Below are 19,411 nucleotides of genomic sequence, written 5' to 3' on the forward strand. Positions count from 1 at the left end.
TTATCGCTCTGTATACAAACCTAATACAAACACAAGGACAATCCTTAAACTATAACCATTATATACATAATTATTACACTACTGGAATACCAATAACCCATTAATACAACAACAACATCTGCATTGGTATACCAAAATACAACATAATTACACCACTGGATACCAACAACACCCATCAATACACCAAGATCATCTGCATTGGTATACCAAAATAAAGCATATACCTAAATCAGAAATTGAAAAAGCAAGGCACCTATGAAAGTAAAATATCAACATAAAAAAACATATGGATTTAGATGTTCAAATTATGTGCATATTTCAGCCAACCAACCAACCAACAAACATATGAGAGCACAACTTCAACATCAACAAACATATGAATTTACATGTTCAAAATAAGCAATAACAACAACGTAACATAGTCACAAACAAGAACATTTTCCATACAATTCACATAAAGCCTAATGCAATTACAAATATTAACATAAGTTACCTTCAAGCCACTCATAGCACTCTTTCCCTTCTAGCTCCAATTGCTTAACAGCTTCCTACTACGACTGTTCAAAATCCTTCGGTGTCAAGCTATTGTAAATCACATGCTAAAGTAATTCTTTCACTTCTGGGTAGTTGGCAAGGGCACCAAGTTTTGAACCAAACTTTTTCATCATATGCTACATGCACCGGCGATGCCTAGTCTCCGGCATAGGAAAAACAACATTAATGGCCTTCCTCATTGTTGAATATTTAGAGTGTTGATGGTTGCGCGATCGCGACCATGAAGGAGCGCCCGCGCAAGTTTGGCAGGTCGTGCAGAGAGCGCGCCTAAACCGCGTACCTCTCTGGAATTTGGATCTTTGGAAGGGTAAGGTTGGCGCACCCGCGCGTCTGGTGGCGTGCCCGCGCTGCTGGTCGCGCCTAAACCGCGCCCCCTTCTGCTTTCCTGTGGAAATTTCGTATATCTGATGAGGAGCGCCCGCTCCACTTTTAAGCGCGCCCGCACCACCCTGTTTTGCGGTTTTCCTGATGGTTGAGTCTTTATTAAAGGCTTGGTTTCGTAAAAGCTTTTACATAGAAGAAATTAATCGGTATCTCTCAAAAGGAATTCTACACAATTTTCTCTCAAAAACTTCTTGCAAACTTTTGTGAGAAATCTCTTCCAATTAATCCAATTTTGTGAATTAGTCATCTTCAATTTGTTTCTTAGTGCAAAGAACAATTGACTGTCTTTTGTATCTCAAAGAGTATTTCCAGATTGAACCCAAGCATCGTTGTGGGGGAAATTAAACTCTTTACGAATGTGTTCACACGCCTAAGTCAGTGTATCAAGGATCGATACTCAAGTGGTCATTGTATTTCTCATGTTCATGTTCGTTTTCTAAAGGTTGGAGTTGAGGCAAGTGTAATATCTTTCACATTAGTGTTTTCTTTTGTAATTTCAGAATTACATTGTATATTTGGTGCTTGGATTGTAATACTTTGGTTAGTATTTGGATTGTTGTATAAATTGATATTAATAATACACTGTTTAGGTTTTGTTCCCATAATATTAAGTAATTCTTATTGTCTTGAATTACTGAAAACCTAACAATCTAAAGAGTTTAATTTTAGCAAGCATGTCTAGTGTGAAAGAATTGACCACAAATTTTGTTAAACTTAAACAGTTTGATGGTGTGGAGTTTCGAAGATGGAAGAAGAAGATGTATTTTCTTCTTACATCTTTGAATGTAGCCTATGTCATTAGTACTCCAAGGCCTAGTGAACAGGAGAATGAATCCTTGGAGAATGTTCGGGAAAGATCGAAATGGGACAACGATGATTTTATTTATCGTGGTCATATCTTGAATGGTATGGAGGATGACTTATTTGATGTTAACCAAAACATTAAGCCGGCCAAGGAGCTTTGGGAGTCTTTGGAGAGCAAGTACATGGCAGAGGACGCTTCAAGTAAGAAATTCTTAGTTAACAATTTTAATAATTTTAAATTTGTTAATGGTCGGTCCATAATGGACCAATTTCATGAATTGCAACGTATTTATGGTAGCTTGGAACAACATGGAATAGCTATGAATGAATTATTTGTTGTTTCTAGTATCATTGATAAGTTACCCCCTAGTTGGAAAAGTGTTAAGCATGACTTGAAACACAAGAAAGAGGACATGACATTGTCCGGTTTGGCCACCCATCTTCAAATTGAAGAAGGGATTCGTGCCATGGAAGGAGATAAGAATGGAAATCCTAGCACATCTACCGTTAATATGGTAGATGAGGGAAGAGCTAGTGCATCTACTAGTGGAAAGAGGAAGAATAATAATTCTTCTAAAGGAAAGTCCAAAAAGCAAGCAAACAATAACAAGTTTGCTTGTTGGGAATGCGGTAAAGTTGGTCACCGCAAGAAGGACTGCTTTTATTTTAAGAAAAGGATGGAGAAAGCCAAGGAGGCCCGTGCTAATGCAAGCAAGGACCCACCCACCAAAGGTAATCCAATTCATGAGGTTGAATTTAATTCCGGTTAAGATTTAAATGCAACGGATCCTAACATTTTTATGGTGCAGGATGATGACTCATGGTGGATTGATTCGGGGGCTTTAAGGCATGTGTGCAAGAGTAAACACTGGTTCAAAACCTTTCAAAAGGTTGTTGATGGAGAAGACCTCTACATGGGGAACAACTCTACCATCAAGGTTCTTGGAAGAGGACAAGTTGAGCTTGTGTTTAGTTCAGAGACTGCAATAATTCTTAGGAATGTTTTGTATGCTCCGGAAATTAGTAGGAATCTTGTATCCGGGCCTACTCTGAATAGTCTTGGCTATAAGCTTGTATTTGAAGCTAATAGATGCATAATTACTAGGGGTGTAACATTTATAGGTCGTTGCTATTTGGAAAATGGTTTATTTAAACTCTCTTTGAGAGATAAGTATGTATTGGATGGTTTATGTTTGAATGTTGATGTCAATGATAATCATGTTGATTTGAATATGTTTGACTTGTGGCATTCTAGATTAGGACATGTGAATTACAATAAAATGTTTATTATGTCCAAACAAGAATTGATTCCTTCTTGTGATATTTCTCCTACTAAATGTTCTACTTGCATGTTGAAAAAGATCACTAGAACTCCTTTTAGGAGAGTTAAGAGAAGTTCTAATATTTTAGAACTAATCCATAGTGACTTGTGTGATTTTCATAGTACTCCTTCTTTGGGGAACAAAAGATACATAATTACATTTATAGATGGTTATTCTAGGTTTTGTTATGTGTATCTTTTGCATTCCAAAGATGAAGCTTTAACAAAGTTTGATGTTTATAAAAGAGAAGTAGAATTGCAAGTAGAGTCATTAATTAAGAGAATTAAAACTGATAAGGGAGGGGAATATTATGATCCTGCTTATTTCCAATCTTTGGGTATAATTCATGAGACTACAGCGGGTTATGCACCACAATCAAATGGTGTAGCTGAAAGGAAAAATAGAACTCTTGAAGAAATGGTTAATTCCATGTTATCTTACTCTGGTTTGAGTGAAGGGTTCTGGGGTGAAGCAATGTTGACAGCTTGTCACAGTCTTAATCGGGTTCCCACTAAGGGAAAACAATCTACTCCTTATGAACTATGGTACAAAAGAAAGCCAAACTTGAAATATCTCAAGGTTTGGGGTTGTAGGGCAATCGTAAGAGTGCCTAGCAACAAGAAAAGAAAGCTCGGTGAAAGGGGCTTGGATTGCATATTTATAGGTTATGCTGAGCATAGCAAAACCTATAGGTTCTATGTAATTGAACAAAATGACTATATATCGATTCATTCGATTATTGAGTCAAGATATGCAATTTTTGATGAAAATCGATTTTCATCAATGAGTAGACCGAAAGATCTACAAATTAGTGCCAATGATAGGGAGATAGTAGAGTTGAATGATCAACTTGAAACTCATGAAAGTACATTCAATAATGAGAATGTTGAAACTCCTCAAGTAAGGAGAAGTACTAGGGAAAGGAAAATTAGGAATCCTCTAGATGACTTCATAATTTATTTAGTTGAAGGGTCTAGGGATGTCCTTAGTTCTACTACTCCATATTGTTTCAATGTGGATAGTGACACAAAGACTTATAGCGAGGCCATATCTTCCCAAGATAGTGCATTTTGGAAGGAAGCTATAAATGATGAGATGGATTCCATCATGGGAAATAATACTTGGGTCATAGAGAATTTACCTCCCGGTTGCAAACCTCTTGGTTGCAAGTGGATTTTCACTAGGAAAAGGAGACCGGATGGCTCTATAGTGAAATTTAAAGCCAGATTGGTTATCCAAGGTTTTAGGCAAAAGCATGATGTTGATTATTTCGATACCTATGCACCGGTTGCAAGAATTACCTCGATAAGGTTACTGATTGCAATGAATTCGGTATATAATCTAGTAATTCATCAAATGGATGTCAAAACGGCATTCCTTTATGGAGATCTAGAGGAAGAAGTGTATATGAAACAACCCAAAGGGTTTGTTTTGGAAGGACAAGAAGATAAAGTGTGCAAATTAGTTAAGTCATTGTATGGACTTAAACAAGCACCAAAATAGTTGCATCGGAAATTTGATGACACAATTTTGTCCTTTGGATTCAAAGTGAATCAAGCTGATAAGTGTATTTATAGCAAATTTGATGACAAAGGTCATGGTGTCATCATTTGTCTATATGTTGATGATATGCTTATCTTTGGTACAAGTCTATAACAACTAGAATTGACCAAGGAATTCTTATCCTCATCTTTTCAGATGAAGGATTTGGGGGAGACGGATGTCATTTTGGGCATCAAGATTATAAGGGACAATGGAAGACTTATCTTGAGTCAATCTCATTATATTGAGAAGATGATCAAACGGTTTAATATGTTTGATAAGTGTCCTGTGAACACCCCCATGGAACCTAATGTTAAATTGGTTAAGAATTCAGGGAAAACGGTTTCCCAATTGGAATATTCAAGGATAATTGGATCCTTGATGTATGCCATGACTAGTACAAGACCGGATATTGCATTGGCTGTGCGGAAACTAAGTAGATTTACTAGTAACCCGGGTGTACAGCATTGGTTTGCAATAAGAAGGGTCTTGAGGTACCTTAAGGGTACGTTAGACTGTGGTCTGATTTATAGTGGATTTACTTCAGTTTTAGAAGGATATTCTGATGCAAGTTGGATCACTTACAAGGAGGATGACTCTTCTGTAAGTGGTTGGGTATTCATGTTTGGGGGAGGTGCCATTTTATGGTCTTCCAAGAAACAAACTTGCATTGTGGATTCCACTATGGCAGCGGAGTTTATAGCTCTTGCTTCAGCTAGTAAGGAAGCTGAGTGGTTGAGGAATCTCATGATAGAGTTGCCTTTATTGCCAAAGGCAATGCCACCAGTGGCAATCCATTGTGATTCCAATTTGACGTTAATAAAGGCTTATAGTCAAGTGTACAATGGTAAGTCTCGGCATATTTCACTAAGGCATAGCCTAGTGAAAGAGCTTATCAATGATGGGGTCATAAGTCTTGACTATGTTCCAATAAAGTTAAATTTGGCAGATTGCTTTACAAAGGCAATGCCAAGACATTCTATCATATTTGATATGAATGGAATGGGTTTATGTCCAAAAACACGAATTTGTGAAACCCAATCTAACGCTTGAAGAAACATCAAGCCTTAGATTCAATGTGGTTGAATCGCATTTTGTTGTTTGTTAGCAATATTTGATGACCCATATTGCTATGTTACTTGTGATGTGTAAGGTAGCGTCTAATTAAAATTCTCAAAGATTTAGAGTTGAGAAGCTCTAAATGAAGGTGTCTTATCAAAAGGACACTATTACGTATATGAGAACCTACCTATATGAGTTCGAAGTTTAGCCGCTTCAAGAAGTCTAGATGGACATATAGACTTTGATGAACTTATGAAAGATACGGACACATGGCTGTATAAAAGTGTCAAGTGATGATAAATTTGATTTGTCTTGTGTGTACTTCACCTTCAACTGGTTGGATATATCCGTGTGATTCAATCCGTATGGAAATCATGGGATATGATCATCGTTAAGTGTGTTGTACTAGATGTCAATTCAATCCGAAGGGACATTGGCATTGATGCATGAGATGTGGTTTAATTGTTAGAAGTGGAGAATGTTTTAAGGAACACTCTAAATGGGGGAGGATTGCTGAATATTTAGAGTGTTGATGGTTGCACGATCGCGACCATGAAGGAGCGCCCGCGCAAGTTTGGCGTGGCCGCCCAGAGAGCGCGCCTAAATCGCGTACCTCTCTGGAATTTGGATCTTTGGAAGGGTAAGGTTGGCGCGCCCGCACGTCTGGTGGCGCGGCCGGACGTCTTAGTGGCGTGCCCGCGCTGCTGGTCGCGCCTAAACCGCGCCCCCTTCTGCCTTCCTGTGGAAATTTCGCATATCTGATGAGGAGCGCCCGCGCCTCTTGGTGGAGCGCCCGCGCCACCCTGTTTTGCGGTTTTCCTGACGGTTGAGTCTTTATTAAAGGCTTGATTTCGTAAAAGCTTTTACACAGAAGAAATTAATCGGTATCTCTCAAAAGGAATTCTCCACAATTTTCTCTCAAAAACTTCTTGCAAACTTTTGTGAGAAATCTCTTCCAATTAATCCAATTTTGTGAATTAGTCATCTTCAATTCGTTTCTTAGTGCAAAGAACAATTGGCTGTCTTTTGTATCTCAAAGAGTATTTCCGGATTGAACCCAAGCACCGTTGTGGGGGAAATTAAACTCTTTAGGAATGTGTTCACACACCTAAGACAGTGTATCAAGGATCGAGACTCAAGTGGTCATTGTATTTCTCATGTTCATGTTCGTTTTCTAAAGGTTGGAGTTGAGGCAAGTGTAATATCTTTCACATTAGTGTTTTCTTTTGTAATTTCAGAATTACATTGTATATTTGGTGCTTGGATTGTAATACTTTGGTTAGTATTTGGATTGTTGTATAAATTGATATTAATAATACACTGTTTAGGTTTTGTTCCCATAATATTAAGTAATTCTTATTGTCTTGAATTACTGAAAACCTAACACTCATGGCAGCATCCTGATCTGTCATGATCGCTGCTGGAGGTTCCCCACCCATACACTTAATCCATTGCCTAAACAGCCATTCAAAAGTCTCATCATTCTCATGTGACATTAAAGCATATCCTAATAGGATGGTTTGTCCATGGTGATTCACACCAACAAAAAAGAAAATGGCAACTCATATTGATTTGTGAGGTAGGTTGAATCAAAGCACACAACATCACCAAAGTACTGATAAGCTGCTCTGCTCCTAGCATCAACCAACATCATATCTTTCAGTTTCCCAGATTCATCTATAGCCTATGCATATGGTAAAATTTTTGATTGTCATCGATCATTTTACTAAAATACTCTAGCATCGCCGCTACATCCCTATTTTTCAACTTCAGCTTCCTCTTCCTGTTCACCAAATTATGCATATCTTTCTTATTGAACCCCATATTTTCAACACTGTGCCTTTGGCTGGCCATGCTATGGAAAATTTGACCAATTGGAGCACCTGACCCGTGGTCATTCTCAATCCTATATTCAATATGCTTTATTATATTTTCTTTCTTATACATAGGAATATGTTTTGACTTTCCTGAGGTAGGGGTATGACGTTGGTGCTTATTCACAACTTTGTTCAGCTGCCATTGTCCTGCCTTATTCACTTTGGCATAGATCATTACCGGGCACTGCCATTTCTTCGATTTCTTCTTCACTATCGGCTCATCAAGCACGACAATCCTCTTCCCATTCACCCTCCTCCTATACCTTGTCCTTCCATAACACTCACATTTCCACACATAGGTACCCATTGATTTAGACTATCCTAATTCTTTTTTCACCTTATTTCCACCACCAGCACAAACAACCCTAAACCCTTGTTGCTTACCATAACTACAATACTACTTATTTCACCAAGGGGACATTCCTCACCGGAGTCACAAACACCCCTTCATCACCAACACCTTCCTGTGCAATCTGATTTAAGTCAATCCCATCACCCCCTACATGATTCATGTCATTAACATCACCTCGTACATGATTTAAGTCTATACCATCACCCCCTACATGTTTTTAGTCTATACCATCACCCCCTACTTGATCAGAAACATCACTGTCTCCTGAACTATCATCATCTGAACAAGAACTACCAATTTGCTCTACATCTCGATCCATGGCCGTTCCCTGAACATCAACATTTCCTGGACAATTTAACTATACAATTAATTAACTAACAATATAATATTAATCATCACAACATATAGCAAGTCTCATACTGTGTTCTAAAGAACAACAATTTAACTTTCACATACACCTTGTATGCACATCTTAACAATCATAAACACAATATCAGAACAATACAATTCAGTTGACAAATGGTATTAATATCAAATACCAACTAATAAGTTATTGGTATATAATGCTACACATTTTAATCAATTAATCAGTAGTTAATGAAGTATAGAACAACCTCCATAATTATAAAGGTGCGGCAGATGCTCTATACTTCATTAACTACATAATTTCTAATTCCATCCTAATATATAACTACCATTAATTCCACAATACAAATTAACACCAATTAATGCTATTCATTACAACATTTGTTATTCAACAACAATACTAATTAATGCTTGTAATTAGTCAAATAATTCCACTACTTATATCAACAATTTCGAGCTAATAATTGGTATTCAACAACAATACTCAATAATGCTTATGCTTCCACAAGTAATTCCATTACTTAATAAGAATAATTCAACCAAAAATTAGAAAGGTGGAATCAAATAAAAAATAAAGTGCACTAACCTCTTCAATCCGACCAGGGGCGGAGCTAGGGGCTGGGTGGAGGCCCACCCCCCCCCCCCCCCCCCTCCCGTGGCCCAACTGGTGATATATGTATTATGTAGTCTACTCTCAGGAGTTACTAAGAAATAGCAATTATTTATCTTAAATTCTATGATGCCAATGATAGCTCAGTTGGTAATATGAGCTTTGTACGATGAGAGGGGTCTCAAGTTCGACTCCCACTATAAGCGTATTTTTTTCACCCATCATTTTTTGAGTTTTTTAATTTTTTGGGTTAACTTTATCGAGTCTGGCCCCCTTAAATTTTTATTTCTAGCTTCACCCTTGAATCCGACTACGACCTTCACCGCTCCAACCATCAACACAAAGCATCTTCGTTCAATTGCAGCTACCACAGAACTATTTCACCAATTTCCCCTACCAAATCTGAGATAATTAATTCTAAAGACAAAAATCCAATTTTGGTTCTTAAATTTAAAAGGACAAAACTCATAACAATGACTTATAAGGAATTCAATGGGAAACCAAATTATTATGCTGATTTTTATTGTTTGCAAAAAATTATAAAATTTGAGTATAAAAAATTTTGTGAAGTGGGGAGAAGATTGAGAGAATTCCCGCTATCAATGAATTTTTGGCGGAAGAAACAATAAATTTTGGGACAAAGAATGACACTAAGGACCCACATTATTGTTATTCTTTTTCTTTTTTTCTTTAAAGATTCTCTTTTTTTTTATAAGCCAAGTCTTAGTTGACTGCTGACACGGGTGGGACCCACTATTTCCTAGAGGCCATTAAGACCAAAGTTCCTACAGCCTGAGAATTTCTCTTTGGCTATTTGGTAAGAGTGGCTTCATTTAGTAGTTTGGCCTTCAAACTAGCAGTTTGAAATCGTTGAGTTGAGCAACATTTTGAGAGGTTGGCTGATTTGGATTTAAATTGACCTTTTTTGCCCACCTTTGCAAAGAAAGTTGCTCTGTGCTCCGGCCAAAAAAATAAAGTTTTAGGCGTTTAACTTACATCTTTCCATTGATTTTGGTCACAATAGAACTTGTGAGAGCTACCTAATGTATAAACATGAATTTCAAATTATTTCTACCTTAAATCTATCCTCTTCTCATTCAATGGAGTGCATCACACGTGCACAAAGATGGAGGGAATATAAAAGTTAGACACTAGAAACTTGACTTTTTGGTCGGAATCCGTCATTAAGGTGTCATTTTTAAAACAAAATTTAATTCAAGGTATTGGTTAACAAATTAAAAGTACGATAATAATTTACAAATTGATTGAAAAATAAAGTATTTTTTGACAATTTAAATGTCAATTATATGAAGAAAAAAAAATGAATAATCATGGAAAAAAAAAAAAAAACGCCCGTGAGTCAATTAGATGTGCCAAACCAAAAAAAAATGTATCAGAATGGTGGGCTTTTGTAAAGATGTCCACGACAAATATGTAAATTCACCATAGTTAAGCTCTGTTCTTTTGAATAAAAATAATTTTTATAGTGTTCGAATTCATGAACAATGATAATTAAACTAGAAGTCTTACCATCTTAGCCAAATATTTAGTTATTTCACATATTTAACTCAAATTAACATGTGAACTAAACATGACCTAACTTAATAATAGGACGGATGTCGGAGGGTGTAGTGTTTAAACTTCTCCTAAAAAAAAAAACTTACTCGATTTCAAAATAATTACCTTAATTAAACTAGACATATACATCAATACATAAATTTTGACTAATTCTTCGTAATTATTTGAAAAATCATACATTAAAAAGATACAAGTAACCACATGACTTCATTTGTTTTTGTTTTTTTTTTTTTTTTTTTGTAAGTTATTGTATTAGTTGAAAGAGGATTATATAAATAGTGCGAAAAGTTAAACATGAGAAATTTTTTTAAAACGGATAGAGTATGGTTAAAATTTAGTGAGAGTGTCAGACCAAAAACTCTAATTAGACCGCTCCAAAACTAAATGAAGTCTTATTAAAAGCCCATTCTAACCTTTGTTTTTTTCGAAAAACGTAATCCAACCATTTTTAGACGTACAAGAAAGAGAACAACAATCAAACAAAGACTTTGCAATAAAAGAAGACAATCTTTAATCAAATCGATTAAATTTGAATTATAATTCTGAATGATCTCACCTACAAAAATGGAGACTACAGATTTTTCCAGGAAAGCTCAAGGCAGATTAGCTGTTCTTGCAACTCACCTTTCAACAGCATCATCAGCTGATCCACCGCTTAATTTCTCAAATGTTCTTGATTTATCTTGTGTTTCTTCTCAATCTATTGTTGCCCCACCTCCTAATTTGAAGGGATCTATCACAATTGTTGATGATAGAACTGGGAAAAAGTACCAAATTCCTGTTTCTGAGGATGGCACTGTCAAAGCTACTGACTTGAAGAAGGTAATCTATGATGGTTTTTTTTTTGGTTTCATTTTATCATTGATTTATTTATTTTTGTTATTAATATTGCTTGAATTTTGTTGGGATTTCGATATATTTGATGTGGGTTTGTTAATTTCTGTGATTTTTTGGTTTGTGTTTATTGATTTGTGATTTTCCCGGAAAAATGATGCATGTTTGGTTATTATGATTTGGTTTGTTAATTTGTGGGGGAATTTTAGATGATTTTTACATTTGGAAGTGGGAAATTAAAATTTGATGGACATTGTTTTGGGGTTTTTTTTTTTTTTTTTTTTTTTTTTTTTTTTTTTTCATTTGGAGGTCTTATTGATTCTTTTCAAAGCTCATTTGGTCTTAACTTGGTTTTGAAGGGATTGCATTGAATTATTGATGCCGAGGAAGGAAGTATAGAAATTTGTTAAGAATTATTTGGATGGAAAATTGAAGTGATTTTTATGTTAAATTGATGAGAGAAGAATAGAGATTTGATAACAATTATGTGAGGGAATTTCTGATTTATCTTCATGTTAAATTGATGAAAGGGAATGTTGTAGAAGTGTAATTTTGTTAAGAAATTGCCATCGTAGCGAGTGAAGTGAATTGGTAAACAAGAATTTATTTTGTAAAACACAATGGTGGGATTTTCGAATAGAGATTCACCATTTGATGTAAAGATGGGAGGGAGCGATTCATCTGTAAAAAGTAGAGATGCTTTAGGGAAGAAAAGAAAAAGGAAGTGTGAGGGTGTTAAGCTATTCGTATTAGGATTAGAGTCATTCTATACAAAATAATGAATGATACCAATAGCCTCCATGTTTTATAATTTGTGTGTGGTTTTGTGTTTTTTTTGTTAAGAGAAGACAGTTACCCTAAAAAGTGTGCTTCAAGCTTATGTGGAAATACTTTCCTGTTTTCTTGAAATATTGTATTGTGTAGCTCTGAACTGACATCAGTTAAGTTAATGTATCTTGTTCTTCTTTGCACTTTTAATAAATGTGGGAGTTTTTCTTGTTATATTACTCTTTACATGCTCACTTAAGTATGAGATTCTTTCTCGTGTGTGACAGATTACAACTGGAAAGAATGACAAGGGACTCAAACTATACGATCCTGGTTATCTTAATACTGCTCCTGTTCGATCATCAATTTGCTATATTGATGGGGATGAAGGGATCCTTAGGTATAGAGGCTACCCTATTGAGGAGCTGGCTGAGGGTAGTTCATTTCTAGAAGTAGCATACCTTCTGAGTAAGTAATCATGAGGCTTTTGTGTATGTGTGTGTGATGCTGATATGATGCTTGAGCAATTGAGGGATGTAATGGATTCAACTTGATTTTTAATGTTATTTCAATGTTGCAGATAGCTGATAGGGATAGATTCAACGTACATCCCTCAATTGCTCAAGCATCCATTAATGTTATTTCTACTGAACCATAACAATAAAAGAATAATGACAATCCAATATGGAATTTCCATTGTGGATATAGATATTGTGAGATATTATTATGTTTAAATTGAAGTTGTGGCCATGATGAGTAAGTTGCTATTGATACATAAAACACTTTCTCAAGTATTACCTGGGGCAAGTGCTTGTTTATTAAAAGAAAAGAATTTTAGAAAGAATATGTATAAACCATCATATTCTAGTTCTCATTAAGACAATGTTCTTATTTTGTTTGATGCTTGTATATGTGCTACCAGTTAACTGGCGAAAACTGAATATATTATCATTTAGTTATGGACGTGCTGGAGTGATTATAGATTAAAATGGCCACCTGACTTTGATGTGCTTCATTTTTGTCTAGAATGCTTTCTGTTTTACCTGCTAAGTTGTTCTTTAAATATAATTGCGTTTCACACTGCAGTGTATGGAAATCTACCCTCTAAAAGTCAGTTGTCAGAATGGGAATTTGCTGTGTCCCAGCATTCAGCTGTTCCTCAGGGCGCATTGGTGTGTCTTTGAACTTCTTGGACTACAAAATAATAGTTTTCCTTAATTCCTTGCACCCTGTCCTTTTAATTAAAGCCTGTTGAAATTGTTTCTAAACCAAGTTCCAACTAACATGGATAATGTTATGAGTTAATGCAAGATATGGATTTATATTCTGAAAATTTTCAATCATTTTGTAGGATATCATACAGGGAATGCCTCATGATGCACACCCAATGGGTGTTCTTGTTAGTGCAATGAGTACTCTTTCTGTCTTTCACCCTGACGCTAATCCTGCTTTGAGAGTAAGTATATATTTTTAAAGTTTACTCTTTTATCGTATGTTCTATCCTGTATAATGTATGGGAGAAAAGCAGCATACCTCTATCATCCTAGCAATGTAATGCTCCTTGCTGTTCAAACCTATTTCTGTGATTTTGTTTATTTTATATTTGGCACGTCATTATGTTCAGTAACGATATTTCCTTACTGTTGTGTGTTGCCTTGTTGAAAGAAATGTATCGCATGTAATCACATTTTCCAGTTGCCACGAATCTAGGAATATAGGGACACTTAACGCATTACAATAAGAGGCATTGATTTTAATTTTTTTTTTTTTTTTGGGGGGGTTGGGGGTGGTCGGGGGTTGGTGGAAATCTGATAAAAGTTTAAAAGAGATGATGGGAGGAGTTGGTATTAATGTTGTAATTTCTAACATCACTCCATCATGTTTATGAACTACTTATGTGGTTTATGCTGCTATGAGTGCTATCTTTGTAGAGAAGGAATAATTCTCTTTGAAATCTATCGCTGTTACCTACTGGTTACACTGTTAAAACTGGTTATGCGCTGGCCATTTGCCTATTCTCCAACAATGTGTGAATGTGTGATGAGTTCTGTAGTCTGTCTAGTTCCCATGTGATGTTGTTTGAGCAGTGCTGGTTTGTCTGGTCTTTTCTTTTTTTAGAAAATTCCTCTTTCAAAATCTATCCCTACCAGCTATCTGCACCATTGAAACAATATATGCTTGAGCAATTGAGGGATGTAATGGATTCAACTTTTGGCCATGCTCCTGTGAGATATAAAACTGAACGGACCCACTTTTATCATTAAAGCAGTTTAGTGATAATGCTTGATTTTCCTGGTTGATTCTGCTGCCTTTCAACCTATAAATCTTTTATAAACAATTTATCATGGGGGGTCTAACTTTCTATAGTGATGAGAAGTACAACTATTTTGGTGAAAGTTCTCCTTCGTGAATTTATCTACATCACACTTTCATCTTAAGATATGATATCAGGAGTATGGTTATTCATATGCTATGAATTTGTCTTTTAGTGGCCTCAAAGTACTTGTCAGCTCTTCATGATCTATTCTGTTTTTTTTGCAGGGTCAGGATCTTTACAAGTCAAAGCAAGTGAGAGATAAACAGATAGTCAGAATACTTGGGAAGGTCAGTATCACAATTTCTGCACTTAATAGTCTTATCCAAAAGATTTAAGAATTCTAAAACAAGGTGGTCTAGCAATGAAGCATTTATTGAACAATGCATTATGTTTTTGTTTACTTGCTCCATTATAGAATGTGTTTACAAAATCATCCTTACTAACATCATCTTCTTTAGCTTTCACCACAGTCATGTTCAATTGTTCAAAGCCATATATACATGATTATATATAATTTAATATCTTAGGAAAAGGGTAATGCTAAAAGTGGGACTATTATCATCCTTCAACCCATGTCCTCTTGTTATTGGTTTGGGGACAACGTATGTGGTGAATTAATGTAATTGTTTAGGAAATAGGGTAGTAATATGTAACAGAAACTTCATTTTATCTTTTCTTGTTGGAAAATCGCTTTTCTTTAAAATTGGCTGTCACAATTTCCATTGAAACTGAAACATTAAAATCTTCTAGTTTGATGTCTCATCCCTTAAGATTTATTTTAATATTTTTACAGGCTCCAACGATTGCAGCTGCAGCTTATTTGAGATTGGCTGGACGGCCTCCAGTTCTTCCTTCCAACAACCTTTCATATTCAGAGAACTTCCTTTACATGCTTGATTCTTTGTATGTTCTGTTTACAAACTTCTTAGATCACCAAGGGTTAATTATTTGTGTTTTCTGTGCTACCTGTTCATGTGTGGTCTTTTATTGATTCAATAGTGATGTGAATGTTACTTTTAAATATTGATGTTTCCTTTACTGCATGCAGAGGTGATAGGGCTTACAAACCAAATCCTCGTTTAGCCCGAGTTCTAGATGTTCTTTTCATACTACATGCTGAGCATGAAATGAATTGCTCTACCGCTGCTGCCCGACATTTAGCATCAAGGTATATGATATATTAGGGAAACAAGTAGTTCAGATGGTTTTGTTATAATACATTTCAAGTATTGATCTGGTATTGTACATGCAGTGGTGTTGATGTGTACACAGCTCTTGCTGGTGCTGTTGGGGCACTCTATGGTCCTCTTCATGGGGGTGCAAATGAGGTAATATGCATTTAAGATTTCTCTCTTAATTCTGGTAGGTCTATAATGTAAAAGTTAAGTAGATTGTGGCATGGAACTTTGTCCATGCATCTCTCTGGTGACTGAATTCATCATAAGTGTTCTATTAAGGTGTTTTATGAGTTCACCTTTTCTTTTTGGAACTTAGGCTGTGCTCAAAATGCTGAATGAAATTGGAAGTGTTGAAAACATACCAGACTTTATCGAGGGAGTCAAAAATAGGTAATTTGCTCTGTATTTGTCATATCATTATGTATGGGTATTGCTTACAAAGTAACAAACAAAAGTTGGACTAATAAAACTGTCATTTTTGCATCTTTGAAGGAAACGGAAAATGTCCGGATTTGGGCATCGTGTGTATAAAAATTATGATCCCAGAGCAAAGGTTATTAGGACGTTGGCAGAGGAAGTATTCTCCATAGTTGGAAGAGATCCCCTCATTGAGGTACTTTGTTCTAACTTGTTATTTCATCCACTTCCTCCTTTATCTAGCCCCATTCTAGACATGAATAATAATGACTTGTATGTTAGCAAATTATCCAGGGTTTAAAAGATTACATTAGAGATGTATATGAAGAAAAATTCACTTCCAACATCAAATACAGTAATTTCTGCCAGAAAAAAAAACGAAAATGAATTGCTGTCATCTTTCTTTACCTTTGGTTGATGAACCATGAGATTTGGTAGAAATTTAAAGAATAAGTTTTGAAAAGATCATAGCTGCTCAATTTGAAATTATGAATATTTTGCAGGTGGCTGTTGCTTTGGAGAAAGCTGCCCTATCAGATGAGTTTTTCATAAAGAGGAAGTTGTACCCAAATGTTGATTTTTACTCTGGGTTAATCTACAGGTGATTTTCTGTGCAGAGTTAGTTTCATGTATGTAATTATAATCTTATTACATTGTAAGTTGATTTATTTTAATTTTTTTCCCAACCAGGGCAATGGGCTTCCCAACCGAGTTTTTCCCTGTTTTGTTTGCAATCCCTCGAATGGCTGGGTATTTGGCCCACTGGAGGGAGTCACTTGATGATCCTGATACAAAGATAATGCGACCCCAACAGGTTCGATTTTGAAACACTTAAGCGTTCATGCATGTTTAAATTTGTGAGATCTTTGATGGTCAAAGGGCTTGCAATTGAAGGCTCACGAAAGATTTACAGTAATTATTTTATAATTTCAATTATATCTCTATTTAATGCATTATCATATTCATTCTGGCTAAATAACTACTGCCCCTTGTGTTTTTACATCTATATGATTAACTTTTAATCAACGATCACAACATAAGATTTTATGCAATTTTAATTGCTCCATAACTAATTTTGTTCCAAAAATGTTACCCACTTACCCATATGATTAACAACTGCTCCATCTCTGCTGTCCAATGTCCCACCACCTGTCTCCACCATCCTACTTTAACCCACTAAATTGGGCTGATGCCACTGCCTTGAACCACAAATCCACCACTGCCAGAACCATGTTGTCCCCACCAACCTCAGCCCCACTACTACTGATACCTCAATATCCCTCTACTACCACATCCACGTTCACCAACCACTAATAAGCCACAACATACAACAACCACCAACCCACTAATAATAATCACCACAAACCCTTAAACCCACTACATCCACATTGGCATATTGAGAGATAAAGCTTCAAGTAAGAGAAAGAAGATTGAATGTAGGAGACCAAGAGTACATACAGACAATGTAATCAAGAAAGCTAATTTAGATTGAGTGGAGAGAGAAGAAGATCTATTGAGAAAGAGGAGGTCGAGAGAGAGAGAGAGAGAGAGAGAAGAATTGTCTGATTTCTAGCACTTGGTGGTGCCTGATTTTCCACTGCTGTTGATGGTAGTTACTGATGGTGGGCCCCTGCTAGGGTGTTTGAGATGGGGTTTTGAAGAAGGTGAAAGTTGGGGTCGGCAAATGCTTGTGGATGGAGAGGATGACATTGGTAGTGGAAGTAGCCAAAAGATGCTGCAAATGGCGGAGTCAATTTGAGGAAGATGATGATAGTGGTGGGCTGGAGAGGAGCAAAGGGGCTCAAGGGTATTATTAAATTCTGATAATGAATATTTGGAGGGGTTGAGAAATAATTGATTGTGTTAAAATTTTTAGTGAGGATGAGGTTGTAACCTTGCCTATTTTGAATGCTAATAATAGCTACTGTCTAAGGTTAAATAATAGTGCTGCAACTATTTCATAATCGCCAAAATTGAAAAGTGAATTAATATTAAAAAAAAATTAAAATAAAAAATAATGATATCCCTTAAGGTCTCTAGAGTGATCATTGTTCTGAGTTAGTTATCCTCATAACTTCCTAGACTAAGCTGCAATTATTGGTGAGACACAGTAATTGATGTTTGGTTAGAGATCATAATGTACACTGTATCTGGTACAGTTGCAGTGGCCCATGTTTTTGTTCCATTTATTGTAACTTTGCAATTTGAAATTACATCTTATAGCATTTTCTCTGATTGATATGATCATATCATAGCTACTAGTGAAATCTCGTAATGTTGTAGGCCTGTAGGGCGTAGCTGTAGAGTGATCAACTTTAGCTTACCTAGGCTCTGTGTTCTATTAATTTCAAAAAGTTTATCGTCCCAAACCCCTCTCATAGTTAAAAATTTCTGTGACTACTATAATTTCCTTATAAAATGAGCAGTTTCCTTTCCATTATCACTCCACCAATCTATTAAATGGAGCTATATTTGGTTACATTCATACTTATGTGACAATATTTGAAACACCAATGTAGTATATGTGAAAAATAATTTCCTAGGGGAGTAAAAAAAAAAAAAAGGTATGATGTGAATGTGGATTTACAAAAATAATAATATTAGATTAGACTGACATTTTTGTAAAACATTCTTAATGCATGAGGTGTTGTGAAATCCCAGAAGCATTCCCAATTCAAAAACTTCCCGTCTTTTACCTATCCAATCCAATAGAACAGAAGTTCTAAAAAACTAATTGTTTTCCTTTTCTCCTCTTCTCATGAATTTTGTATATGTATTTGAAGTTTAAACACATTAGGCTTTGTGGTTGTTTTGTTTGTCTCAAATTTGTCCAGAAAATTTATTCAAACTGCTTTAATTTTCAGGTATACACTGGAGTATGGTTAAGACATTACTTGCCCTTGAAAGATCGTATGGATTCATCTGGGGCAGACAAGCTTAGTCAGGTCTCGGTTTCAAATGCAACAAGGCGGAGACTGTCAGGATCTGGACCTTGAAGAAAAAACATTCCACTCTGATAGGAAATAAATGGAGAAAACAGTTTCTATCTTGTTTTTATATAATAAGGTTATGGGGACAGCAAGACTCGACATTTAGGAAATAAGCTTTAATCAAATCACCACCACCCCTCCCCTCCCCCGGCAGGGAACTGTAACTAAGGTTTTTTTTTTTTTTTGGGTAATGTTACAAAATAAATTGTTGCAGGGGTTAAGTTATTTTACTTTTATTATTTTGCTTTTTTTTAAAAAAAAAAAAAAAATTGTGTAAGATTGATTTGGAATTTTGGAGTGTGTTTTTAATTTGTCCAGTAAGTAACAAATATGGATCCTTTTTTCGCTACCATATATCAGTTGGCAGTCTTAGAATCCCAATTATGCTCTTACGAATGCAGACATTTCATTCAGAGGATTGAATTCGAACTCGCTAGAACTTAATGTTGGAGTAG

General features: G+C 35.8%; 1 protein-coding gene across 1 annotated transcript; it reads left to right on the forward strand.

Annotated features, from left to right (window-relative positions):
• The first annotated feature begins 10,748 nt into the window (after nt 1-10,748).
• On the forward strand, nt 10,749-19,310 carry LOC110699667 (citrate synthase, glyoxysomal-like). The gene is made up of 13 exons (XM_021877185.1): nt 10,749-11,274; nt 12,342-12,522; nt 13,141-13,226; nt 13,406-13,510; nt 14,596-14,658; nt 15,165-15,274; nt 15,420-15,539; nt 15,624-15,699; nt 15,866-15,939; nt 16,042-16,162; nt 16,470-16,567; nt 16,657-16,780; nt 18,831-19,310. Exons 1-13 carry the CDS (start codon nt 10,999-11,001, stop codon nt 18,960-18,962), a joined length of 1,566 nt encoding a protein of 521 aa, XP_021732877.1. The 5' UTR covers nt 10,749-10,998; the 3' UTR covers nt 18,963-19,310.
• The last annotated feature ends 101 nt before the right edge of the window (nt 19,311-19,411 follow it).

Source organism: Chenopodium quinoa, unplaced genomic scaffold, assembly GCF_001683475.1.
Source record: "Chenopodium quinoa cultivar QQ74 unplaced genomic scaffold, ASM168347v1, whole genome shotgun sequence".
Classification (NCBI taxonomy): Eukaryota; Viridiplantae; Streptophyta; class Magnoliopsida; order Caryophyllales; family Amaranthaceae; genus Chenopodium; species Chenopodium quinoa.